This window comes from Crotalus tigris, unplaced genomic scaffold, assembly GCF_016545835.1.
Source record: "Crotalus tigris isolate CLP2741 ecotype Arizona unplaced genomic scaffold, ASM1654583v1 scf7180000017541.2806704, whole genome shotgun sequence".
In the NCBI taxonomy this organism is placed as follows: Eukaryota; Metazoa; Chordata; class Lepidosauria; order Squamata; family Viperidae; genus Crotalus; species Crotalus tigris.
In genome coordinates, this window is record NW_024096462.1 from 1,514,761 (window position 1) to 1,538,640 (window position 23,880).

The 23,880-nt window shown below is 34.8% G+C and overlaps 1 protein-coding gene across 27 annotated transcripts in view; it reads left to right on the top strand.

The window, feature by feature from the left end:
- CACNA1C (calcium voltage-gated channel subunit alpha1 C) overlaps positions 1-23,142 on the top strand; it is a 590,134-nt gene extending 566,992 nt beyond the window's left edge. For 25 of the 27 annotated variants that reach the window (XM_039359892.1, XM_039359986.1, XM_039360172.1 and 22 more), the window contains 5 exons: positions 2,527-2,658; positions 3,887-3,990; positions 5,271-5,374; positions 10,379-10,699; positions 15,638-23,142. In XM_039359892.1, coding sequence (XP_039215826.1) covers positions 2,527-2,658; positions 3,887-3,990; positions 5,271-5,374; positions 10,379-10,699; positions 15,638-15,934 — 958 coding nt within the window. In that variant the 3' untranslated portion in view covers positions 15,935-23,142. The remainder of the gene's footprint in view (positions 1-2,526; positions 2,659-3,886; positions 3,991-5,270; positions 5,375-10,378; positions 10,700-15,637) is intronic. The other 2 variants (XM_039360686.1, XM_039361578.1) reach the window with 1 other exon arrangement.
- Positions 23,143-23,880: the final 738 nt, after the last annotated feature.

A 23,880-nucleotide genomic window follows, 5' to 3' on the forward strand; every position in this document is an offset into this window, starting at 1 on the left:
AGGCTCAAACTTCTATTAGTTCTTCCTCATTTGGGCCAGAAAGTTAATGTCTGTTACATAATTAATATTACAGCTTCATAATCTAAGCAGAGCTCTGATAGATGTCAATCTTAATACAGAACTGTTTCTAATAAAGGCTAACCAATTGGCTCTACAAAAATTCAGAAGCATAGGAAAGAAGTTATTAACACATGTTCACTGATTATTGGCAGGATTATTGCCCTTGATTATTGAACATTTATGGATAAAAGTTATCACAAATTTTCCTAAGAATTGTTTAAGGATATCTGTTGCAAATGGCAGCCAACAAGTCCATATACTAGGCAGGTACGGACATAGAATCCTCATCCACAGATGAGGTCTCATCTAGAGAACTAGATTACTCCAGATTCGCCAACTGAAGCTCTAAACCTGAGATGTGAAAAGCATGGGGCTAATTGATTAAAATTGGGAATCCCAGGAAAATGGGAAACCCAGGAAGATTGAAACAGAAAATGTATTTGAAAAATAGATAGATGTTCCAGCCAGAAATTCTGATTTTTTTTCTCTGTGATGCTTTTTTTTAAAAATTTCTTTGTGCAACCTAGTGAAGTGTGTCCAATTATCCGTTCATCGGGGTAAGCATGGAGATAACGTGTTTATAATCCAAATTGAAATTTCTGCAGTATCAAAATTCGGCAGGAAAAAACCTGTTTCTATTTAAAGCAGACAAGCATTATCTAGCATTTTCTTTGCTTCGTAAACTTGTCATGTTGCATTTTGCATGCTATTTTTTTTATTTTGGCAGGATTTTTTCCTTTATCTAGGAAATCTATTTTACTCCTGTCAAATTGATTTTCTCCTATAGGTGAGGGGGGGCAGGAAAGACTTGTACTCTTCTTCATCTCAACTCAACACAGCCAGGAGTTTTGGACTATTTAAATTATTTCTATCTTGGTAGCTTTGGTGATGGATTCTAGAGTTATCAAACTACCACCCCAAAAGCAGTAGGTGGACCAGGATATGATGATCCAGAGTACTCCTGGAAGAGAGGTTGTACCCTAGGGGCAGTAGTTTTTGTTAGTTAATTCTGTGAGATAATGCAAGAAAAGTACTTTATTTATTCTAAATTAACCATCCATTGCGAGGTCTTTGTGCCTATAAGTTCTTTTAAAATATTCAATATAAAGAGACAAATATTGAGATATTTGCAAATATTTCCCCTTTAGATACTCAGTGAGGATGACAGATGACCCTGTTTTCTGGGAAACAAAATACAGGGATTGATTGACCCTGTCTCTATATTATTGATATGTTGCCCGTGGGTTGCATTATGGTACTTCTTATGGCCTCTTAACTGTACTCAAATGTTTTTTGCTTGGTTTTTATTTGGTATACTGCCACCTAGAGTCATGATTATACGTCAGATAGCTACATACATTTAATCAATAAAAAAAATAATTATCACTGGAATGCTGTTATATGAGTTGACAGTCTTTTTACAGCAGTGGCAGGGATCAATTTGCTCTTCCTGTGCTGTTTCCTGAATCACAGTTGCACTTACAACTAGCTTGTTTTTTTTAAAAAAAATAGCAAAAAAAAAATAGATACATGGAAAGCATTAATCATCTGTCCCTCTGATTTATTCCTAAACTCAGAATAAAACAGTGGCAGTTATTTCAGTTAATTCACAGTAATGCACTTGAATCACCAAATACCAATGAGAGGATAGTAATGGCAAAATAAGTGCTTTAAGAAAATGTGTATGTAGGTTTGCTGAAAGCAAAGCAATTTAAAAGCTACACTCCCAACAAGATAAAATGCAATCAAATACATGAGCCCTGAGCAATACTAACAGACCATTTGAGCATTGATGTAGGTTTCAGATTTGTTTCTTCAAAAATCTTTATTATTACTCTGTTTCAGAAGTATGGACAAGCATCGTGAACAGGAAATCTAAGGCAGATGCTTCATATCTTGCTTCCCCATTTCCAAATTAATTTCCACACAGGAGATCTATATCTCATTTGCCAGACCAATTCAATTTGGCAGGGTTGGCACATCCTGGGTTCCAAATAATGCTATCTGGAATAAAGTTCACCTTAAAATTTGAATGGTTCCCACTGTGTTAGTATTTTAAAGAATCTTAAAGAGAAGACTAACACTCCTTTCTTCCTTTTTGTTCTCTTCTAGGTTTATTTGCCATTTTGTTCTTTTGTCTTGTGCTGTTTTTATGTTTTCACACTGTTCTTTGTTTTTAAATGCTTTAACAATTATAAACTGCCCAGAGTCATTGGGAGTCAGATAGTATATACATTTAATATATTATGGTTTGTTGCAAAGCAGCCAGATGTTCAGACTAGATTTGGCATTTTTATCCACCTAGCAAGTCCTTTCCAAGGACTTGGGATAGGCAGATAAGTTTTCTTATAAGTTAATTTTGCCAGGAGCTGTTTAAAAATAATGCAACAGAATCAGTGTTTCCACTGCAGAATTGCTAGATTTTCTTCAGTAACCATAAATCATTCTGATTGTTTTGCTTATTAGATCCTATTCCAGAGACAGCCAAGTAGCAATTGTTAGTGAAGAGGAAGCTCCTCAGGAGGATGAAACATATAGTGAGCAATTAAATGAAGAATCTGAATATTGTAGTGAACCAAATTTGTTATCACCTGAAATGTGAGTATTGGATTGCAGTATACAAGTTGTTTTGGAATTTTTAGGAATGAAATCACAAAATTCAGTCTTGCCTTTCCAATAGTTCCAGATTAGAAATACATTAATAGTTTTTCCATATATTTATACCATAGTTTAAATTGTCATTTGCTGTTTCAGATAATAGAATATACAAAGATAGGGGGGAAGAGGGAACAAGCATCTATAGTATTTGTAAGGGGGGAAGAGGGAACAAGCATCTATAGTATTTGTAGGCAAATCATGTTATCTGAATTAACTCAATAACTTAGTGCTGTAGTATGAAAATAAATAAGTAAGTCATAAATCTAGGCATATGTACCGTATATTCCGGCGTATAGGGCGACCCGGTGTATAAGACGACCGAGTTCGACACCGGGTCACAAGACGATCGATGCCGAGTCGCAAGATGATCGACGCCAAGTCGCATGCCTAGAAAGTCATCTTATACGCCGGAAACTACCGGTATTTCCAGCATATAAGACGATCGACGCCAAGTCGCATGCCTAGAAAGTCATCTTATACGCCGGAAACTACGTTATTTCTGGCATATAAGACGATCGACGCCGAGTCGCATGCCTAGAAAATCGTCTTATACGCCAGAAACTACCTTATTTCCGGCATATAAGACGACTCGGCGTATAAGACGACCCCCAAGTTCAGAGGCTGTTTCAATGATCTCAAAAGTCATCTTATATGCCGGAATATACGGTATATCATACCCATAAAGGAATTATTTCTGGATTTTACCACTAGCTAGCTCCCAGATTACAGTTCTCCATAGTGAGAAGAATCTGATACTTGGAGTCAATTGCTGGAGGTTATAAAAACCTGCTCCCACATACCAATATATTCCTAATTTTTGGATGAATTACCAATGTATTCCTAACTATACTATTGTGCATATAATTAGTATGGTAGGCTGTTTAAGGAAGAAATATGGTTGAAAACTAAGGTATAAAGAAACTCATTCTAAAACATCATTCTCAAACATTTCATCATTCCATTATAGAATGAGTAACAGCTTGCTATTTGGAACAGAACTGAGAGGCAAAATCTGCAGATTTGGGGATTAGACCACTAACCCTACATTATATAGTTTGACATTAACCTAATTAAATCTGATAGAGGAGGCTATGTTCCTCTTTAAGAACTGTGCAACATGTTGGCTAATTCGTATATTTTGGAAAAAACATGGCATTTTCAATTACAGGTTATCGTACCAAGATGATGAACACAGACAGCTAACTCTCCCAGAAAGCAAAGAAGACGTCCAGCCATCTCCAAAGATTGGATTTCTACATTCCTCATCACTAAGTAATACTGTTGACATTTTAAAAATTGTGCAATCTATTAAAAATATATCATTTGTTGAAAACATGAAATAGACTACACAACTGATACATATTTTCATGGCTTTTAGTTATTAGCTGCCAGAATGTTGGAATATACTGAGATTCTGTCAATTTATCCAGGAGCAAAAACATTTTTCAACTGCTTGAGAATTACTATTGAATTAAAACTTGCAATTCAAATAGGATAATCCTTGTTTTCACAAATATCAAATGAGCAAATCTTGTATCTTCACTGCATATCGTCAAACTATAATTAGAGACATATATGTTAGAGGGAAATCCTGTAAAATGAGAGTTCCTATCTAGATTATTTTCTTGATATTCACGTGTGCAGATATAGATATTTTTAAAAGGAAATTGTAAAATGGTCTGAAATATAAATTTCTAGTTATAGTCCAGATTTATTATCTCAGTGACCAATAGATCATATAAATACATACAATGTTTAATTAAGAATTGTGTAAACACAAATTGTGTGTTTATCAGTTTAACATAAAAGCCCATTAGCTGAGTGGAATTATTAAATCTTTTCTACGCCAGTGATTTTCTCTTAAAAGTGCCATATCCCCCACACACACACACACAAACAGAAAACAATTTTGCCTCCACTCACATTTATTTAACAGAATTGGGCTAAAAAAATATAAACAGGAGCTTCATTGCAGAACATACTCTTCTAGCTGACAAGTCCTTACTACAAGTAACAGAGTCCTATCAGTGATACAAGGGAAGTGTGATACTTCAACATATGATCATAATTGAGCCCGGGATTATAGTCATAAATCATGCTGGTTGTTAAGTGGGTCACCATGTGATGGCACACCAATTTTACAATATTTTTGCAGGGGTCATTAAGCAAACACTGTGGTTATTAAACAAACTCCATGGACATTAAGCAAAACCATGGTACCCAGTGGGCATTTTTTTCCCAGCAACTAGAAGTAAATGCTAGTTTCAGTCACAAGACGCAGGGCACTGCAAACAGCTATAAATGAAGGGTAGTTGTCAAGCATCCAAAATGCAATCAGATGACCGTGGGGGGAGGCAGCCATCAGAACTTCGAAATTGTATAATAGCTCTGGGGAGGTCCATTGTAATTTCAAACAGTCGCTTAAGTGACTAGTCATAAGTCAAGGGCTACCTATATTTGATACCTGTGTCTGCTTCATAGGCTAATGCTCTCCTTTCAATGATTATGCAATTGGATTAATCTATTTTCATACTGTGTAATTGGCTTTCTAGATCGAAGAGCATCCTTTCATCTGGAGTGTCTAAAGAGACAGAAAAATCAGACTGCAGGTGTCCCCCAGAAAACAACATTACCTTTGCATCTATTACATCGTCAGGTGAGTATTTGCATCTAGAAACAGCTATCCTTTGAATCATATTGCATTTAAAAAATAAGGTACACAATCTGATCTTTTGATCATAAATGGTATGGTTAATTTTCTAATCTGAATCTATGTATTTAATAAGATATATGTATCTAATGACCAATGTATACATTTAATAAAAAGGTTATTAGTGAAAGTAAAACCAAATTAATATTACAAATAATAAGCTATCTGCTTAAAATATCACTACAGAATTCTGTTCCACAGAATTGGAAAAGTAATTGAAGATTGCTTAGAGGGTAAGATTGTTATATTAGATAACTTACTGACTTTCCTAAAGCAAACTCCCAACAGCACAAGAGTTATCAAAAATTAAACAAACAAATTATTATGGTATCAACTGCATGTGATGAAATGGAGTATAGCCACCACTAACACCCATGCCATAATATATTTGTTCCTGGATAAAGTATTATAAGAGTCTTTAAGGTGTCATTTTTAATTGAATCATCCAATTGGAAGACTGAGATGTTTTCAGAGACAAAGATTACTATAGCTCATGAAGAAAAATATAAACACAGTTTATATTTTTCTTCATGAGCTATAATAAAGTATAGCTGGGGTTTTGCACAGTGAAAAGAAAAAAAGAAAAAGCCCGCTTTTGAACTGATAATTTTCTCTTCCAGCTACCAGATCTGATAACACAGTATTTTAACAGTTTAATACAATCTTTCCCAGATTTTATAGATTGACCTTCCGTGTAGCAGATTCATGAGTGACACAAGAAGGAATGTTATTAACAATGTCCAGGGGAATGCTTCATCTATTCTTTTTTATATAGCTAAAGATAGATGTCGGATCCTAGCAGCCATCAAAGTTTTTTGAGGCTAAACTCCAGCCAACTACTATATAGCTCCATTAACACAGCACTATGATTTCAAGCAGGTCTGATCAGAGTTGAAGCCAAAGTTTGATTTTTATTAGTCAACCACTGATTTAAACTAAATACCTTCCCCCTTTATGGATTACTGCCTTGTCGTGGCGAAGGGGCTTGCATAACTCAATGAAGCTATAAGCTATGCCGTGCAGGTCCACCCAAGATGGACAGGTTATAGCAGAGAGTTCTGACAAAATGTGATCCACTGGAGAAGGAAATGGCAAACCACTCCAGTATCTTTGCCATGAAAACCCCATGGACAGTACTAAAAGGCAAAAAGATATGACGCTGGAAGATGAGCCCCTCAGGTCGGAAGGTGTCCAATATGCTACTGGGGAAGAACAGAGGGCTAGTACTAGTAGCGCCAGAAAGAATAAAGCGACTGGGCCAAAGCCGAAAGGACGCTCAGCTGTGAAAGGAAAGTCCGATGCTTAAAGATTTTTTCTCCATAGGAATCTGGAATGTAAGATCCATGAATGTAAGATCCATGAATCAAGGCAAGCTAGACGTAGTCAAAAAAGAGATGACAAGACTGAACATCGACATCTTAGGAATCAGCAAACTAAAATGGACAGGAATGGGTGAATTTAACTCAGATGACCATCAGGTATACTACTGTGGACAAGAATCCCTCAGAAGAAATGGAGTAGCCTTCACAGTCAATAAAAGAATAGGAAAAGCAATACTGGGATACAATCCCCAAAATGACAGAATGATCTCAATTCGAATCCAAGGCAAACCATTCAATATCACAATAGTCCAAATCTATGCCCCAACCACTGGTGCTGAAGAGGATGAAATTGACCAGTTCTGTGAAGCCCTATAGCACCTTATAGAATTAACACCAAAAAATGATGTCCTTATCATCATGGGAGATTGGAATGCTAAAGTAGGAAACCAAAAGATAACCGGAATAACAGGCAAGTTTGGCCTTGGAGTACAAAATGAAGCAGGGCACAGGCTAATAGAATTTTGTCAAGAGAATACGATGGTCATAACAAACACTCTTTTCCAACAACCCAAGAGACGGCTCTACACATGGACATCACCAGACGGTCAACATAGAAATCAGATTGACTATGTGCTCTGCAGCCAAAGATGGAGAAGCTCTATACAGTCAGTAAAAACAAGACCAGGAGCTGACTGTGGCTCAGATCATGAGCTTCTCGTTGCAAAATTTAGGCTTAAATTGAAAAAAGTAGGGAAAAGCACTAGGCCACTCAGGTATGAACTAAATCATATTCCTGATGAATATACAGTAGAGGTGACAAATAGATTTAAGGAATTAGATCTGATAGACAGAGTGCCTGAAGAACTATGGATGGAAGTTCGCAACATTGTACAAGAGGTAGCAACTAAAACCATCCCAAAGAAAAAGAAATGCAAGAAAGCAAAATGGCTGTCTGAGGAAGCTTTGCAAATAGCTGAGGAAAGAAGGGAAGCGAAAGGCAAAGGAGAAAGAGAAAGATACACCCAATTGAATGCAGAATTCCAGAGAGTAGCTAGAAGAGATAAGAATGCCTTCTTAAATGAACAGTGCAAAGAAATAGAAGAAAACAACAGAATAGGGAGGACCAGAGATCTCTTCAAGAAAATTGGAGATATGAAGGGAACGTTTCATGCAAAGATGGGCATGATAAAGGACCAAAATGGCAGAGACCTAACAGAGGCAGAAGAGATTAAGAAGAGATGGCAAAACTACACAGAAGAACTATACAAGAATGAGCTTAACATCCCAGATAACCACAATGAGATGGTCACTGACCTCGAACCAGACATCCTAGAATGTGAAGTGAAATGGGCCTTAGAAAATCTGAGCAACAACAAAGCTAGTGGAGGTGACAATATTCCAGCTGAGCTATTCAAAATCTTAAAAGACGATGCAGTAAAAGTGCTACACTCAATTTACCAGCAAATTTGGAAAACTCAACAGTGGCCACAGGATTGGAAAAGGTCAGTTTACATTCCAATTCCAAAGAAAGGCAATGCCAAAGAAAGTTCAAACTATCGCACCATTGCACTCATTTCACATGCTAGTAAAGTTATGCTTAAAATCCTACAAGCTAGACTCCAGCAGTATGTGGATCGAGAACTACCAGAAGTACAGGCATGATTTCGAAGAGGCAGAGGAACTAGAGATCAAATTGCCAACATACGCTGGATCATGGAGAAAGCTAAGGAGTTCCAGAAAAACATCTACTTCTGCTTCATTGACTATGCAAAAGCCTTTGATTGTGTGGATCACAACAAATTGTGGCAAGTTCTTAAAGAGATGAGAGTACCAGACCATCTCATTTGTCTCCTGAGAAACCTATATGCGGGTCAAGAAGCAACAGTGAAAACCGAACACGGAACCACTGATTGGTTCAAAATTGGAAAGGAGTCCGGCAAGGCTGTATACTGTCACCCTGCCTATTTAACTTATATGCAGAGCACATCATGAGAAAGGCAGGGCTAGATGAATCAAAAGTTGGAATTAAGATTGCCGGGAGAAATAGCAACAACCTAAGATATGCAATGATACCACTCTAATGGCAGAAAGTGAAGAGGAACTAAAGAGCCTCTTGATGCGGATGAAGAAGGAGAGTGCAAAAGTAGGCTTGAAACTGAACATTAAGAAAACCAAAATCATGGCATCCAGCCCTCTCAATTCCTGGCAAATAGATGGGGAAGAAATGGAGGTAGTGACAGATTTTATTTTTCTGGGCTCCAAGATCACCTCAGATGGGGACTGCAGCCAAGAAATTAAAAGACACTTGCTCCTGGGGAGGAAAGCTATGGCAAATCTAGACAGCATTCTAAAAAGCAGAGACATCACCCTGCCAACAAAAGTGCTTATAGTCCAGGCCATGGTTTTCCCAGTTGCAATGTATGGCTGTGAAAGTTGGACCATAAGAAAGGCTGAGCGCCAAAGAATTGAGGCCTTTGAATTATGGTGCTGGAGAAGACTCCTGCGAGTCCCTTGGACTGCAAGACGTTCAAACCGGTCAGTCCTAGAAGAGATCAACCCCGACTGCTCTTTAGAAGGCCAGATCCTGAAGTTGAAACTCAAATACTTTGGCCACCTAATGAGAAGGAAGGACTCACTGGAGAAGGGCCTATGCTGGGAAAGATTGAGGGCAATAGAAGAAGGGGACGACAGAGAATGAGATGGCTGGATGGAGTCACTGAAGCAGTAGGTGTGAACTTAAATGGACTCCAGAAGATGGTAGAGGACAGGAAGACCTGGAGGAACGTTGTCCATGGGGTCGCGATGGGTCGGACACGACTTCGCAATTAATAATAACAACCTTCCAATGAGTTTTTCACTTCTCACATTAATAGATAATAATTATTGATACAGAAATACATTTAATATGGCTTAATTTTTACTCAATGCAAGTAACAATTCAGCTGTCATGTTACATGGGCAAATTTTGTGCTGCAATTTTCACTCTGACATGATTTTATTTTATATTGGCCAAAGAGTGTAATAAAATCATGGAATTGGAGAATTTAAAATAGAGCATGATGTTACAATGTCTTAAAACAATATAATGAGAAATCTCTGTTATAATAATCTGTCATAAAAATCACGGTGACTAGCTACATATCATGTAGAGGTGCTAGTTTACACAAACACAGCTTCCCAGCAAGCACACTAGTTTCAAATGAATGGCACTCTTCTCTATTCAGAAAAAAATGATAGAATCACTCCCATATACAAAGTATACGTAAATTATCTTAAAATCCATTAAACTGTCCATTAAATTCTAAATGGTATTACGGTATGTACAAAATAATCAGAGCCATGTATTAACCTTGTTCAATTAAAAAGTTTCAAGTTACAAACAGGTGAAGAGCAGACATTCATTCATTTTTTGTTAAAGTTACTTTTTGATCTATGTTCTAGTTTTCTATAAGATTGAGGACATTGTCAATATGAAATATAGAACAGCAGGTTAAAGGAATATCATTTTCCAACTACAGCCAGCTCCAAGTTAAGCTAAACTTTTTTCAAAAATATTTGGTTCATTTTCCCCCATGTTCTGAAACACAATGTTGCTGACATACTAATTTATCATGTTTTCTGTCTACAGGCACTATCAGTTGGAGGTCAGAGTCCTCTTCAAAGTAGTCATTCATCAATTAGATCTTCTCGACCCTGTTCCACATCATCTGCAACACATTGTACACAAGACTGGCCACAGCAACATGATAAAGGGTTGTGGCCTGATGAGGAGGCCTCCAATGAGAAACTCAATAATAGCTTCCCATCAATATACTGCAGCTCCTCATATTGTGATAGCACCAGCTCTAGCAGCACCCGAAAAGCCAGGCCAGTCTCCCTTATAGTTCCCAGTCAGACAAGAGAGAGTGGCAGGCAATTCCACGGTAGTGCCAACAGCCTTGTTGAAGCGGTAAGTTGATGTCATAGCTGTAAACATAAGGGTAATTCAAAAATTTGAATTTTTAGATAAGCATTGATTAATAACACAGAGCACGCCAACTCTGCAAGATCAAAGTGGCCAAATAGATAGACTACAGCCATAGTTGGAAGACATACTTCCAATGTATCTGGACAAAACTCATTTAGAAAGGCAAGATTCTTAGTCCCATTCATCAGATAAAACCTTCGGGTTTTATCTGATATATATATATATATACCGTATATGCCGCCGTATTAGGCGACCCGGCGTATAAGACGACCCCCGTCTTTATAGCCGGGCCTCATTCCTAGAACGTCGTCTTATACGCCGGAAACTACCAGTATTTCCGGCGTATAAGACGACTCGGCGTATAAGACGACCCCCGTCTTTGGCGCCGATTACAGCGCTCGCGGAAGTCATCTTATACGCCGGCATTTACGGTATATTCCTAATATCATTAACAATAAATATATGGAAAGGAAAATTTCAGTACAGAGGAGATGCTTGCCGATAGAAATGGGAAGACCAGTCCAAAGTAAATAATTAGATTTAATATATTTTAACTTTGTCAGTTAAAACAAAATCCTCAATACACAGCAGACTAGTTGGATGACAGAACTAGTCAATTAATAACCACACTTTTACTGGAACCAGGTTTCTTGGTGTTACGTTAGTTTACACTGATGACTGTGGAAAAAAATTGATTCTCTTCAGTTCATCTTGTAAAAACTAGAAGAAAAACAAAACATATAACTTCTAACCAACCTAGCAAGTGGAATTCATTTTTAATCATCTCATTCCTCAATAAGCAATTTCTGACCTCATTCCCAGAGGTCCCCACTCTTGAAAGAATTTTTGGAAGAGGAGTAGGCTTCAGAACAAAGGGGGCATAACTGCCAAGATTTTTCACTAATTATTTTTTATCAACTTTATTAAGTTTCAAAGAGAGATAAAACATAGCAGAAAAGTAAAATGGGGGAAAGGGACCAAAAAGGAAAAAAAAATGTTAAAAAGTGACAAGAAAGAGAAATCAAAACAAGAAAAAGTTGTCTTCCAACTTTCTTCACTATAGATTTTATAAACATATAATAAAGCAATATCTTACTCTAGGCTGAAACAAAACACAGAAATCATATAAAATGTGTAAGTTAATCAAAATAACATTAGAATTATATAATGAAATAACCTATTACTTTAGTTTAAATATAAACATAAAAGAATATATAGTACACATATCTAATAATAACAGTAAAAATAGACATTATTTCCATAATCATAATGAATCTAATTATCAAAGCCTAAAATCAAATCTTCTTTTTTATCTTTCTCAAACAAGAAATCCAAAACTGGTCTCCAAATGGAAACAAACTAGATAGGTTTTGTCTTTCATCAAAGTAGTCAGTTTTGCCATCTCTATCAATTCTTCTAATTTCACAATTTCCTCTTCAATTGTGGGAATTTGTGTATCTTTCCACTTTGATATATAAAAGCATCAATGCTATTGCCTCTATTGTCAAATATAGAAACAAAATCCCATGTTTTCTTTCAATGTTTATCCATGATACCTAAAAGAAAAGCTTCAGATTTCAACTGTACAACCATTTTTAATATTTTCTGAATCAAACAATATATCTGATCCCAATATTTTTTCAGTCTTATACGTCCACCAAAGGTGATAAAAGATACCTTCACATTGATTACCTTTCCAGCACTCATTTGATATTCCTTTAAACAATTCCTTTGACAATTTCTCAGAAGTTAAATACCAGCAATATGTCATTTTATAAAAAAAATTACAAATTATACGTTAATAAAATTTCAATCCATTAGTCCACACGTTTTCCCATTGATCAACCATATTATGTCCAAAGTTTTTGCCTATTTAATCATATACACTTTAACTTCATCCTCCTGGTCCATTTTCAATAACTATTTATATAATTTGGCAATGAGAAGTTTGTCATTAGTAGATAATCATTTTCAAAGTCTGTATTTTTATCTACAGAAACAGAATTCTTTTTATCCAGTTTAAATCTTTCTGCCAATTGGGCCTAGGCAAACTAATGACAAATATATCCTTCCTTCTCCAACACTTCTCTTGTTTTTAATCTAGGTTCTCTTTCAGTAACAATCAGTAAATCAGCATAAGTAAACAAAGTTGGTATAATTAAAATTTCTCTTCTAAAAAAGGCTTCCAGGGTTGATGGCCATAAAGAGATTTTAGGACAAAATGTTACTTTATACTATTCCAAACTCTCAATATGGCATGTCTAATAAAATGATTTTTAAAATCTATATTAACCTTTGACATACTACAGATAGCTGTGCCACCCAAATCTCAACTCATGTTTCTCTAACTCCAATAAATCTATTCCCTAAAGTCACCCGTTCCTTCATCCATACCAAACAATATGCTTCAAAATACAGTTTTAAGTCCAGTAGTCCTAATCCATCTTTTTCTTTCACATCTTGCAACAACTTATGTTTAATTATTGATTTCTTACCTTGTCATACAACTCTAGAAATTTCTTTGTACCATTGTTTAAAGGGTAAATCAGTTGCCAATACTGATATAGTTTGAAATAAAAATAACATCCTAAGTAAAACTTTGTCTTAATAACATTCTACCCAACAGTGAGAACTGTAGTTTCTGAATGTCATTCCATATTTTAATTTAGTTATTCTGAAACAACATACAATTCATGTTAGTTAGTATAATCCCTAGTACTTAACCTTATTCTCAATTTTAACACTTGTGTTTTTCATTAAAATATTTTAATCTCTCTCATTATTGTAAAAAATTTATAGTCATTATTCAAGAATGAAATTGGTCTATAAATCTTATTAAAACCAAATCTTGTCCTTCCTTAGTAATAAAACAATATTTGCCTCTTTCTGGGAATCTGGTATGGCACACTTATATATTAAAGTTTTTAGTTGCATCAGTTTTTTTATTTTTATTAAGTACAAAGAAAAAAAAGGATTAAAAACATTGAACATGGTAAATCGTCTTTGACTGACATCACAGTCCATATTGTACATGAATTACATATAATACACCTATATACAACTATACATTTCTAGTCTCTATCGCAGTTTATCTCTTTACTGTGACCTCCATTTTTTTCCCTCCATCTATAAAATTTATTCCATATTTGATAAAATTCTGTTTCTTCCTGATTTTTTAATCTTTTTGTTATCCTATCTAGTTCTGCGCAATACATAATTTTCTTTATTAGTGCTTCCCTACTCAGTACTTCCATTGCTTTCCACTTTTGAGCAAATAGTATCCTTGCTGCTGTGACCACATGGATAATTAAATATGTGTCCTCTTTATTTAGATTTTTCCTTAGTATTCCTAATAGTAATGTCTCCGGTTTGTATTGAATGTTTTGCCTAGTCATTTCTATTGCCCAATTCCAGACCATACGCCAATATACCTGTGCTTCTCTACAAGTCTACCATACATGAAAAAGGTGTCCTTTTCTTTTTTACATTTCCAACACATAGATGAATATCTATTATACATTTTGGCTAATCTGGCCGGAGGGAAATGTTGCATCACTTTTTTTAAGGGGAATTAAAAGTTGTTCCTCAAAACATTTCCAGCATAAACTCAAAAATCTGCTTTCTGTTTTAATTTTCATTATAACTTCTGAGGTTTCAAAGATTGTTATTGGGCTATTCATAATTTGTTTCTGAGCTTGTGTAAGCTTTGGTAAATTCTGTTTCTTCAAATAATTATCCATCTCCTTTCCGATATTTCCAAGACTTCCTGTCTCTTATATAAATTTGAATAATAATGCATTATCTACTACAGTTTTATTACCTTCTTGAATTTTTAGGGTTTTTTTCTTTCTGTTTTCTCAGTTTATAAGCCAACCGTCTTCCTGGTATGTTGGCAAATTCAATTTTTTTTTCTGTTTCAGTAATTTCATTAATTTGGTTTCTATTTCTTGTGCAGTTAATATCTGTAATTGTTGCTATAAAAGTTTGATTTGATATAAAATGGAGGAATCTGTTGGTGTTTCCGTAGTTCATCTTTTCTTTGAATTTTCTCTAGAATAGTTTGCATTTTTCTTGTGATTTTTTAATTTCAGAATTATACTGAATAAAACACCTTGTCATTGCAGCTTTACTAGCATCTCAGGCAATCTTTAATTCTGTGTCTTTGTCAAGGTTGCTATCAAAAACCTCATTTATTTATTTTTTTTACAATTCTCTACTACACAGTATTTTTGAAGTAATGCTTCATTTAATTTCCATCTAAAATGGTAAACTTTGGTATTAATTTAACTGGATTGTGGTCAGAAAAAAGTCTTTGATAAAAAGCCTACTTGGTCTATATATTAGCCAAAGTTTTTGAAATCCATATCAAATCAATTCTGGAAAAAGATTTGTTTTTCTGAAAAAAGTATACTCTCTTGAATTTTCCATTTTTCTGTCTCCAAGAGACTCTACCGATGCCAAATTGTTCATCAAATAAAAAAAATGATAACTTACCCTGATTGGATTTAATTCCCTTACTAGTTGTTCTATCAAACTAGGAAGGGATACGCCATTCCAATGCCCCAATGTATACCAATTCTGGTATGAAGACAATTGATTCACCAAGTATTTAAAAAATATATCTTTATCATCATATAGTACATATAATCCAATACAAATATATTTAATCCCATGCATCTCCACTTCCACAGCCACATATTTAGCATCTGTCAATTAAAGATGTGGGTTCAATTGTAATTTTATATATAAAACAATCTCACTGGGCTTTTTGAATTTGCATATATAAATTCATCTCTTTATTTATTAAGTGTTTTATATCTTTTTTTTCTTTCACTGATTTATTTTATCCTTGCTATAACAGTGATATTAATACTGATATTCATTTTTGTTCCTTGTGTTTGATGTCCTGGATTATAAAAGGTCTTGATTTCGGAAGGACTGATGCAGTTTGCTCAAGATCCAAAGTTCATTGAGGTTACCACCCAAGAACTAGCTGATGCCTGTGACTTGACAATAGAAGAGATGGAGAATGCTGCAGACAACATTCTCAATGGTAACAGCAAACCAAGCCCCAATGGCAACCTCTTGCCTTTTGTTAACTGCAGGGACCCAGGGCAGGACTGTATGGGTGAAGAAGCAGAAGCAGCCCAAAACCCAGATTGTAGGAAAAGTCAAGAGGAGTCTAAGGATACCAGGATTTATATCAGCAGCCTGTAGTTGCTGAAGCTGAAAGTGATGCTGGTTTTTTAATTTGTTTCAATGTTCCTAATGGGTTTGTTTCAGAAGTGCCTCACTGTTCTCGTGACCAGGAGTAACCAGAACAGCATTCTTCATTTATTTCTGTCGGGAAGAATTGCAGAGTTGGGTGGTGTAAAAGAGCTTTTCAGGAGTGAATATACAACCCCAGCATGTGTCCGTGAAGGAAGAATCAGGAGAAGTAAAAGGCAGTGTGTCAGCTTCCTTCTTTTTTCAATCCCTGCACAAGGAACAACAGCTGCTTCCTGAATGTGAAGGAAAACCTCAACTTCCTGTGGATGGCTGTAGCCAAAAGGACACGGTATCAAGCGGGTGTCTTTCAATTCTGCTTGTACAAAGAGGAATCATTTTGCACATGTTCTGTATGAGCCTCACTGTCTCCATAAGCCAAGACCCTTCTGATCTACAAGTGAAATAGACTTCTGCAACAGATCCCACACATTGCTGAGAAGGAAGCAGAAGTTGCAAGATAAGAGATGCAGGTGGCAATATTGCAGATATTTCTTGATGGAAATGCAGAGACTCCCAGGCAGTCTTCTCTGCCAACCAATCAGAGCTCAGGCAGTCATCTCTGCCAAATTGAGTTCAAGACAGTTAGCTGTGCCAATGGCTCCAAGAGCATGAAGCCAGCTCTGTCAAAAGGAGTTCAGGCAACCCGCCCATTTCTAAGAGAGGTGGTGATGGGCTTATGTAGATCTCTCCTTGTTCTTGCTATTTAATATTTTCTTGAAAGCATGTTCCAATTTTTATTTTTGGATACTTTATTTTATTGTATTTTATTTTTTAAGGGAGAGGGATGGAGTGTTTACAGAGTTTTGTAATCACCTGCCTTTTTGTTTTTCACCTTCACTAATGTTTAACATTGATTTATTTTTTTGTTTTTGTTTTCCTCCACTGACATTTGGTAGAAGCTAATGATATTAGGAGTTTTGCCAATCATAATGTATACCAGACTTTGTAATTTTATTTGAAGTAATGAATATTTCCTTTTTTGTTGTTGTTTTATAATTTAAAGATAGTAGGCAATGCACTTGATATAATCTTGCACATATGAATGATTGATTTGGATTCTTTATAGTACTAGGTATATTTGCAATGTGTGAACGAATGAGCAGGACGGGGTGAATGAGTGAGCAAGTGAATACACACTTGAAAGTGTGCAACTTGATACAGTTCTCCATTTCCTGGTTATAACTGAAGGAGAGCTTTATCTGGGGTGATTTGAGTGCAAAAATAAATCACTGTCTCTGCTTTTGAAAGGGGAATCAGTAACTCTTTGCATTTTCTGTTCCACAAGATATGCAAAAACAATGCAATAATATTAATTTTGAATAAAATGTGTGAATTGTGCTGGCATTAAAACTGTATAGAAAAACAAAACAAGGGGATTAAAAACAAACAAAAACAACCAAGTGAGAAGGAGTTATATTTCAATATATTCCGTGTGATGTTTTATTGCATTGATAATGTTTCTGTTGAAGAAACCGTAATACTTGAATTCAGGTCAGTTTCAGTATTTTTCAACTATTTTTTTAAACTGAATAGCAATTGTGCCAAGCAAATATAATGAATTAAGTTTGTTTAAGGGAAAAAATAACAATTCTTGTATATTTTGCTGCATGTAAAGTAAATCATTTCGTATTTGGAGTGTGCCAAGCTTTACCTTTGAACTTTAAGTGCTTTTCTACATGTGGTTGGGGGAAAGGGTATACTATTTTTTTTTCATTTTTTAATTTGTATAATGAACAAAGTGTACCTAGTGCTAAGTAATTATCCTGCAACCCACTGACAGGTTGAACATTAACTGATTTTGCATATCTTGTGTTCATTTTCCTTATTCTGCACTTTCTTAAACATGCATGATAATGAATTGGGAAGACTATCTTGCATTTTGAAGCTATGGATTCTTATCCAGCTTTCTTTTTTTGCATAGTTTCTCTCAATGATTCTCCTAATTAAAAGATGAATAATTCCATATGCTAGGATAATCAAATATATCCAATCCTGTAAACTGAGCTGGCATCAGCAACTGGGATGGGAGTATCTTCTTTATTATATGCTGCAAATATTACAATGATTATTGTTATGACATCAAATAATGATTGTCAGGAATTGAATAATTGCTATAAATTCAGTAGGACATACTGTACTTTTAACCAAATTTGTATGTGTAGAGAAGCTTCACTTGTGTACTTCAGAAGACTAGTTAAATATTTTTCATGGTAAAATAAAAGGGAAAAAAACACAGATTAAAGAAAATAAATAACAATTTAACACATGGCCCATTCGAAACAGGAATAAAATACACAAGAATAAAATGAAGAATAACATAACAATAATAGCATTGCTAAGAAGTATTTAGAGATTAAGTCTGATATAAGTCAGAAATCTCATAATGAATAAGACAAGAATTTTATATTGTATTATATTAATTGATTAAAAAACATAGAATGTAATTATCATTTTCCAAAACTGAATTTAACTGAGAATACTTCATAAAACTATAAAGAACAAATACAGAAAGATGTGATATGGTAACATACTAAAAAAAGATAGAAAGAAATATTGACCCCTTTCAAATATTTAAAAACAGCTTCTGTAGCTTCAGTTCACATATTCATACATGCAGCAATGTAGTACAGTACTTGGAAATGTTTGAGCATATCTATTATCACCTACCTCCTGATCATAAGGAAAGCATTTTGGCATAATACATCAACCACTTGTTTGAGAATTAGTAGAATAATTTGAGTAGCTTATTAATATTGTAATTGTAATTATATGCTACTCAGGATTAAAATATAGTTCGCAATTTAACATTTGGAAACTCTTCTGCAGGCCCACATGCTCAATATAATAATATACTATAACACACAGGTCTCAAAAGAGGAGGAGATACATGCATCATGATGTATATTCACTGATGTAGAAAACATATATAATTCACAGGCCAAAGGCAATTTGATGTAAATATTTCAAATAAAGTTTCTAAGCAATTTCCTTCACAGAAGATAGATGAGTAGTTTTTGGAGATGCTACTCATAGGAAATATTATTTTCAAGAAACAAATGTCAGCACCTATCCTACATGTAGAACCCAACCTGTTAATAATCTTTGATTCTCTTAATATAAAATTCAGATTTCTTCCAATCAAATCAAATCAGTAAAATCTACTCTAAAATCCTGTTTAGAATACTGTTTATACACCATGTAGAGCCCCCTTCAGAATTATAAAGTTGAACATTTAAACTTTTTATAATCCTTGGTTAATGCAGAAATCCAAATTAAACTTTCAGAAAAATGGTTTCTAATATTTATCTACTGGAATACATCCAAGAAGAAGCACCATCTCTCTGGGTAGTTGGTTTCATCATCCAACAGCTCTTAACAGTTAGGATACTCTTACTAAAATTTATTTTGAATCTGTCTTCTTATAGCCTAAATCTATTATATCATCTGTTGCACTCTGGAATGAGACAACTGATTTCTGTCTTTTTTTATGCAGTGTTTTTTCAGGTATTTGAAGAGTGCTGTTATATCCGTATTAATTTTTTTTTCCTAAGGCCATCCATAGTCCTCCACCAAGCTTTCTCTGAGTCATCATGTTCAAGCCAGCTCTGTATCCATTCATATACCATCCAGCCTATACTTCATTAACTTGCTAATCAGCATATCATGAAGTACTTTGACAATTTTTTACTGAAATCAAAATATATTGTTCTCACTAATCTGACACATTTATTTTACCATTTGTTTCTATGTGATAGTACATTCAGAAGTGTGAAAGCATATCACTTTACTGAGATTTCTTTTAAACTCCAGTCATTCAAAAATATCCTATAATAAATAATTTGGGATACTCAGCATCATTGCTTTTTATCTTCACAGTGCAAAACTAAATTTCTTCTGCTATATTAAAGCCCTATGTTTATCAGCAAATAAAACCCCCACTGATCCTTTATTTTTTGAAACAAGCACTAATTATTAGTCAGTATTTGAAATAGAACAAAGCACATTGAAATCAATGATTCCAAACATTCTTTATTCTGTTCTGCAATGTAACTATTCTTTTTTTTAGATACTTATGCTCCATTCTTCAAAGCCAACCCCCCTACTTTTACTATGAACATAATAAATAGTCATTAATTCAACTATTGAAAGTTTCAAAAGCCCTACAAAATATTTTTAAATATCTAAAATATTTATATTGGTAAACAAATCTTGCTCACTAAAATATAAAATAGTTTACCTGAAATTAGAAATTGGCTATCAGTCAATAAATATATCTACCGGTACCTATAAGACAAAGATACAAAATCTGCCTGAGAAATTCCTTCCTTCCCTCCCTTTCTCCCTCCCTCTCTCATCAGCATATTCTAGGAAATGCCTACAGAACTTCTACATATATTAAAAGCATATTATGCCACTATTTTTTCCAGTTTTATTTATCTAGTCTTCCCCTTGATATCATCACGGGGGGGAGGGGGAATTCATATCAGCATCTTGATCACTAGGTTGCAGTGTCTTGGAGTAAACTCAAACTTAATGAGAAGTACTTCTAAGTACAATTGTGTTAGTTGTGATTTTGACCTTAGGTAAAGAAATTGCACAAGCACATGAGCCAGAGCATACATGTTCTTGTGAGCTAATTTAAATTGCTGACTTTGGCCATAATAAAGAATTCCCCAAGCACCCATTAACTGAGATAATTCATTTATTTTTCAACCACAATAGATGAAACATCAGAAAGTAAAAGAAGTAAAACTTCACATTACCTAAAGCTCAAGATACATTACATTGTGTAGAATATGAACAATGTGAACCTCAAGACCAAATGCTATAAATCTACAATATGGCTTATTCCCATAGTAGCATACTGCAAGTCCAGAAAAGATTAATGTTTCTGTACACATTTATTTCAGATTATCATGAACTTTTCCCAAATTTTCTGGGGCTTCTAATATTGCATTGATAGCATATTAAAAAAAAAACATATTGCTCCTCAGATATCTCAGAAACAGCTTAAAGTTTTTCACCAGAATTAGTTACTAATTAGTTCATCAGTTGTATAAGCACTCAATTGGCAAGAAATCATAATATATACACATACATAAACATATACTAATACATATACACAGTAGTCCTAAAATGTATGCTAACCCTCATCCCCAATACAAATATATATTACAAATTCCGATGAACAAGGAATCAGATTAAAAACAACTAGTTGAATTATTTTATACCAGCTGTGAAAATATTTTGAAGGGTTACAATATGCAATTACAAAATTATTATTTGTGATAACTTTATCTTTTTACCAATGTCAATATGTTTTCAGATCAAGCTCAACTACTGGTGACTTGCATGGATACAAACATATTTTTATGTGATAAACAAGTGGTTTGCTAATACCCTCTTTTTTTTTTTTTTTTTACTTCTCAGTTATACTTCATAGATCAGCCAAGGTCAGCTAGGTGCTGTCAGGATCTTTTATTTACAAGACTGAAATCCACAGGTAGCATATTACCAGTGTAACTGGTCATGTATGGTGCTATTTCCTTATCTCTTGTGGTATATAAGCACCTTTGCCCAGGGTTTGCAAATGCCAAATTGGTTTGTTATTTATTTAATTGGTATAAGAATTAAATTGTGACATTGCATATTCAGGTAAAACACAGCTGCAGTAAGTGATGGCATAAGTAACAGTGCCAGATCTATACAAAAAGAAGAATACAAGAAGCATGTTCTCTAGATGACAGTGAAGAATAAGTCAATTATGAATTGATCAAAAGGAATTATTTCTGTACTTATCAAATAGTATATGAACTAATCTATTTATATTGTCAATTTCTGCATATTTGCGAACATGTTTTGAGACTTTATATATTGAATGGTTATTCTAAAAGGCTCTTATCTGAACTATTCATTTGTGTATATTCTCTATGCCTCATACAAATATGCATAATAATTTTTATGCAAGTTACAGTCAAAATAAATGGTAACATTCCAAAAGCCTAGGGAACAGCATTAATACACTCTTTACATAAGGTACAGTGCTTATTTTATGCTTATGTAAAAGAAAAGAATTATGAGTGCTCAAAAGATCTGAAAAAGGATAATATTTAGGGTAAGTTATTTTGCCATGATTATGGATTTGGGATATTAGTTACATCTCCAATTAAAGAAAATTCAATATTCAGCTTGGTAGCAACACTTGCTTCATTTCTAAAAACTATCAATATATATGAGCACTAATATATTAGTCCTAATTAGCATCCTTTCGGATGTTGTTCAGTAAAAACAAAACTGTATCCTGTAGTGGTTTAAATGAGAAATTGGTGAATTAAAAGGAAGAGTTTGCTGGTGCCAGCACATTTTGCTGGTGGATAGTTGACAATTCAGCTCACATGGCTGTAACCTAGAAAGAGAGAAACTTCAAATGGGTATGAGCAAAGAGCTACTGCCTCCTTTAAACGGGGCAGAGTTTGGGGTAAAGTCGAAAAAAGATTTGACTTCATAACATGTTCTTTTTTCCCTTTGTGTTGAGCTTATATGCTGGATACAGTCATTGCACTGCAGCTGGAAGCTTTACAGAACCTAAAGACTGGGCTGTTTCTTAGAAGGGAAAATGCAAGCATCACTCTTGAGTTTGTCTACTCGTGCAACAACTAAAGACATTGATTGCAAATACCAAGATTTCCATCTTCCCCAGCCAGCTTGGTATTTCCACCAGATCAATTATTTTGGATGTATTTTTTCTTCCTTCTGCTGTATGATTTAAAAGATGGGAGGGAACAGGGATTAATGATCCAGAGCAGGAGTTCCCTTAGCCCCAGAATTTCTCTGCATCGTCTACCTCTTCCAGTGAACACACATGATGAAGAAGTTTATGATTATGATGATGCAGATACTGCTGCTACTGCAAGGGATCCAATCTGCTTTATTAACCAAACTCCCACTGTCTGAGGAAGCAGCCAAAGGAGCACTATGTACAGGATTGCATCTATTCTGCTTTGTTTTCTACCCCGGCCCCATATCACTGATGACTATGAAGACAACAACAACAAAAAAGGGCAAATGCATTTTTTTTACATTTCTTGATAATTTTCAAAGCAATGTATCATTGCTTTATTTAAATTGATGCCAATATAACAATTGTATGGGTCTCAGCCAGCCTCCTGTGTCTTTTTCTGACTTAGAGTTTGAGATCTTTCTATGAAAAATTCATACTTATATACAAATATAATTTGACAAGCCAGAAGAAACTTTTAGGCAATACAAAATCTACTAGCTGATCAGAGTTACTCAGATAAATTGAAGTTTCTTAAATACTTATTTAAAAAACACATTATCCTATAGAGAAAGCCCTCATATATGAACCATGTTCTACACTGCTTTCTATGTATTTGTGTCAAAACATTACAGTATGCATGTGTATACACACACATACATAGTAAGATTTTTAATTAAAGAAAAATTGTGGAACATTATAACTGAACAACTGAGTTATTACACATGAATGGTTTTACATTTCACAAATAAAATATTTTGCAATGTCTGTGGAGATTCTCAGTCATCCAGGTCATAGTTATCCCAAAGGTGCTTCACGAGGCAACAGGACTTTCTTGTTTTCTTTGAAGACATTTCACTTCTCATCCAAGAAGCTTCTTCAGCTCTGACTACATGGTGGGGAATGGAAGGGTTTATACTCCTTGCAGACAGCTGGTCATTTGCATTCTTTTAGAGTCGTTGAAGCCACCTGGAGGTCTATCTGTGTCATTAGGGTAATCTGAATAGTGTAAATGTGTGTGGACCCTCCTTGGAACTGCTGAAAGGAATTTCAGCAGTCCTTTCAGCAGTTCCAAGAAGGCTCCATACCATTGCATTGCTCAGGTGACCCTGACAAA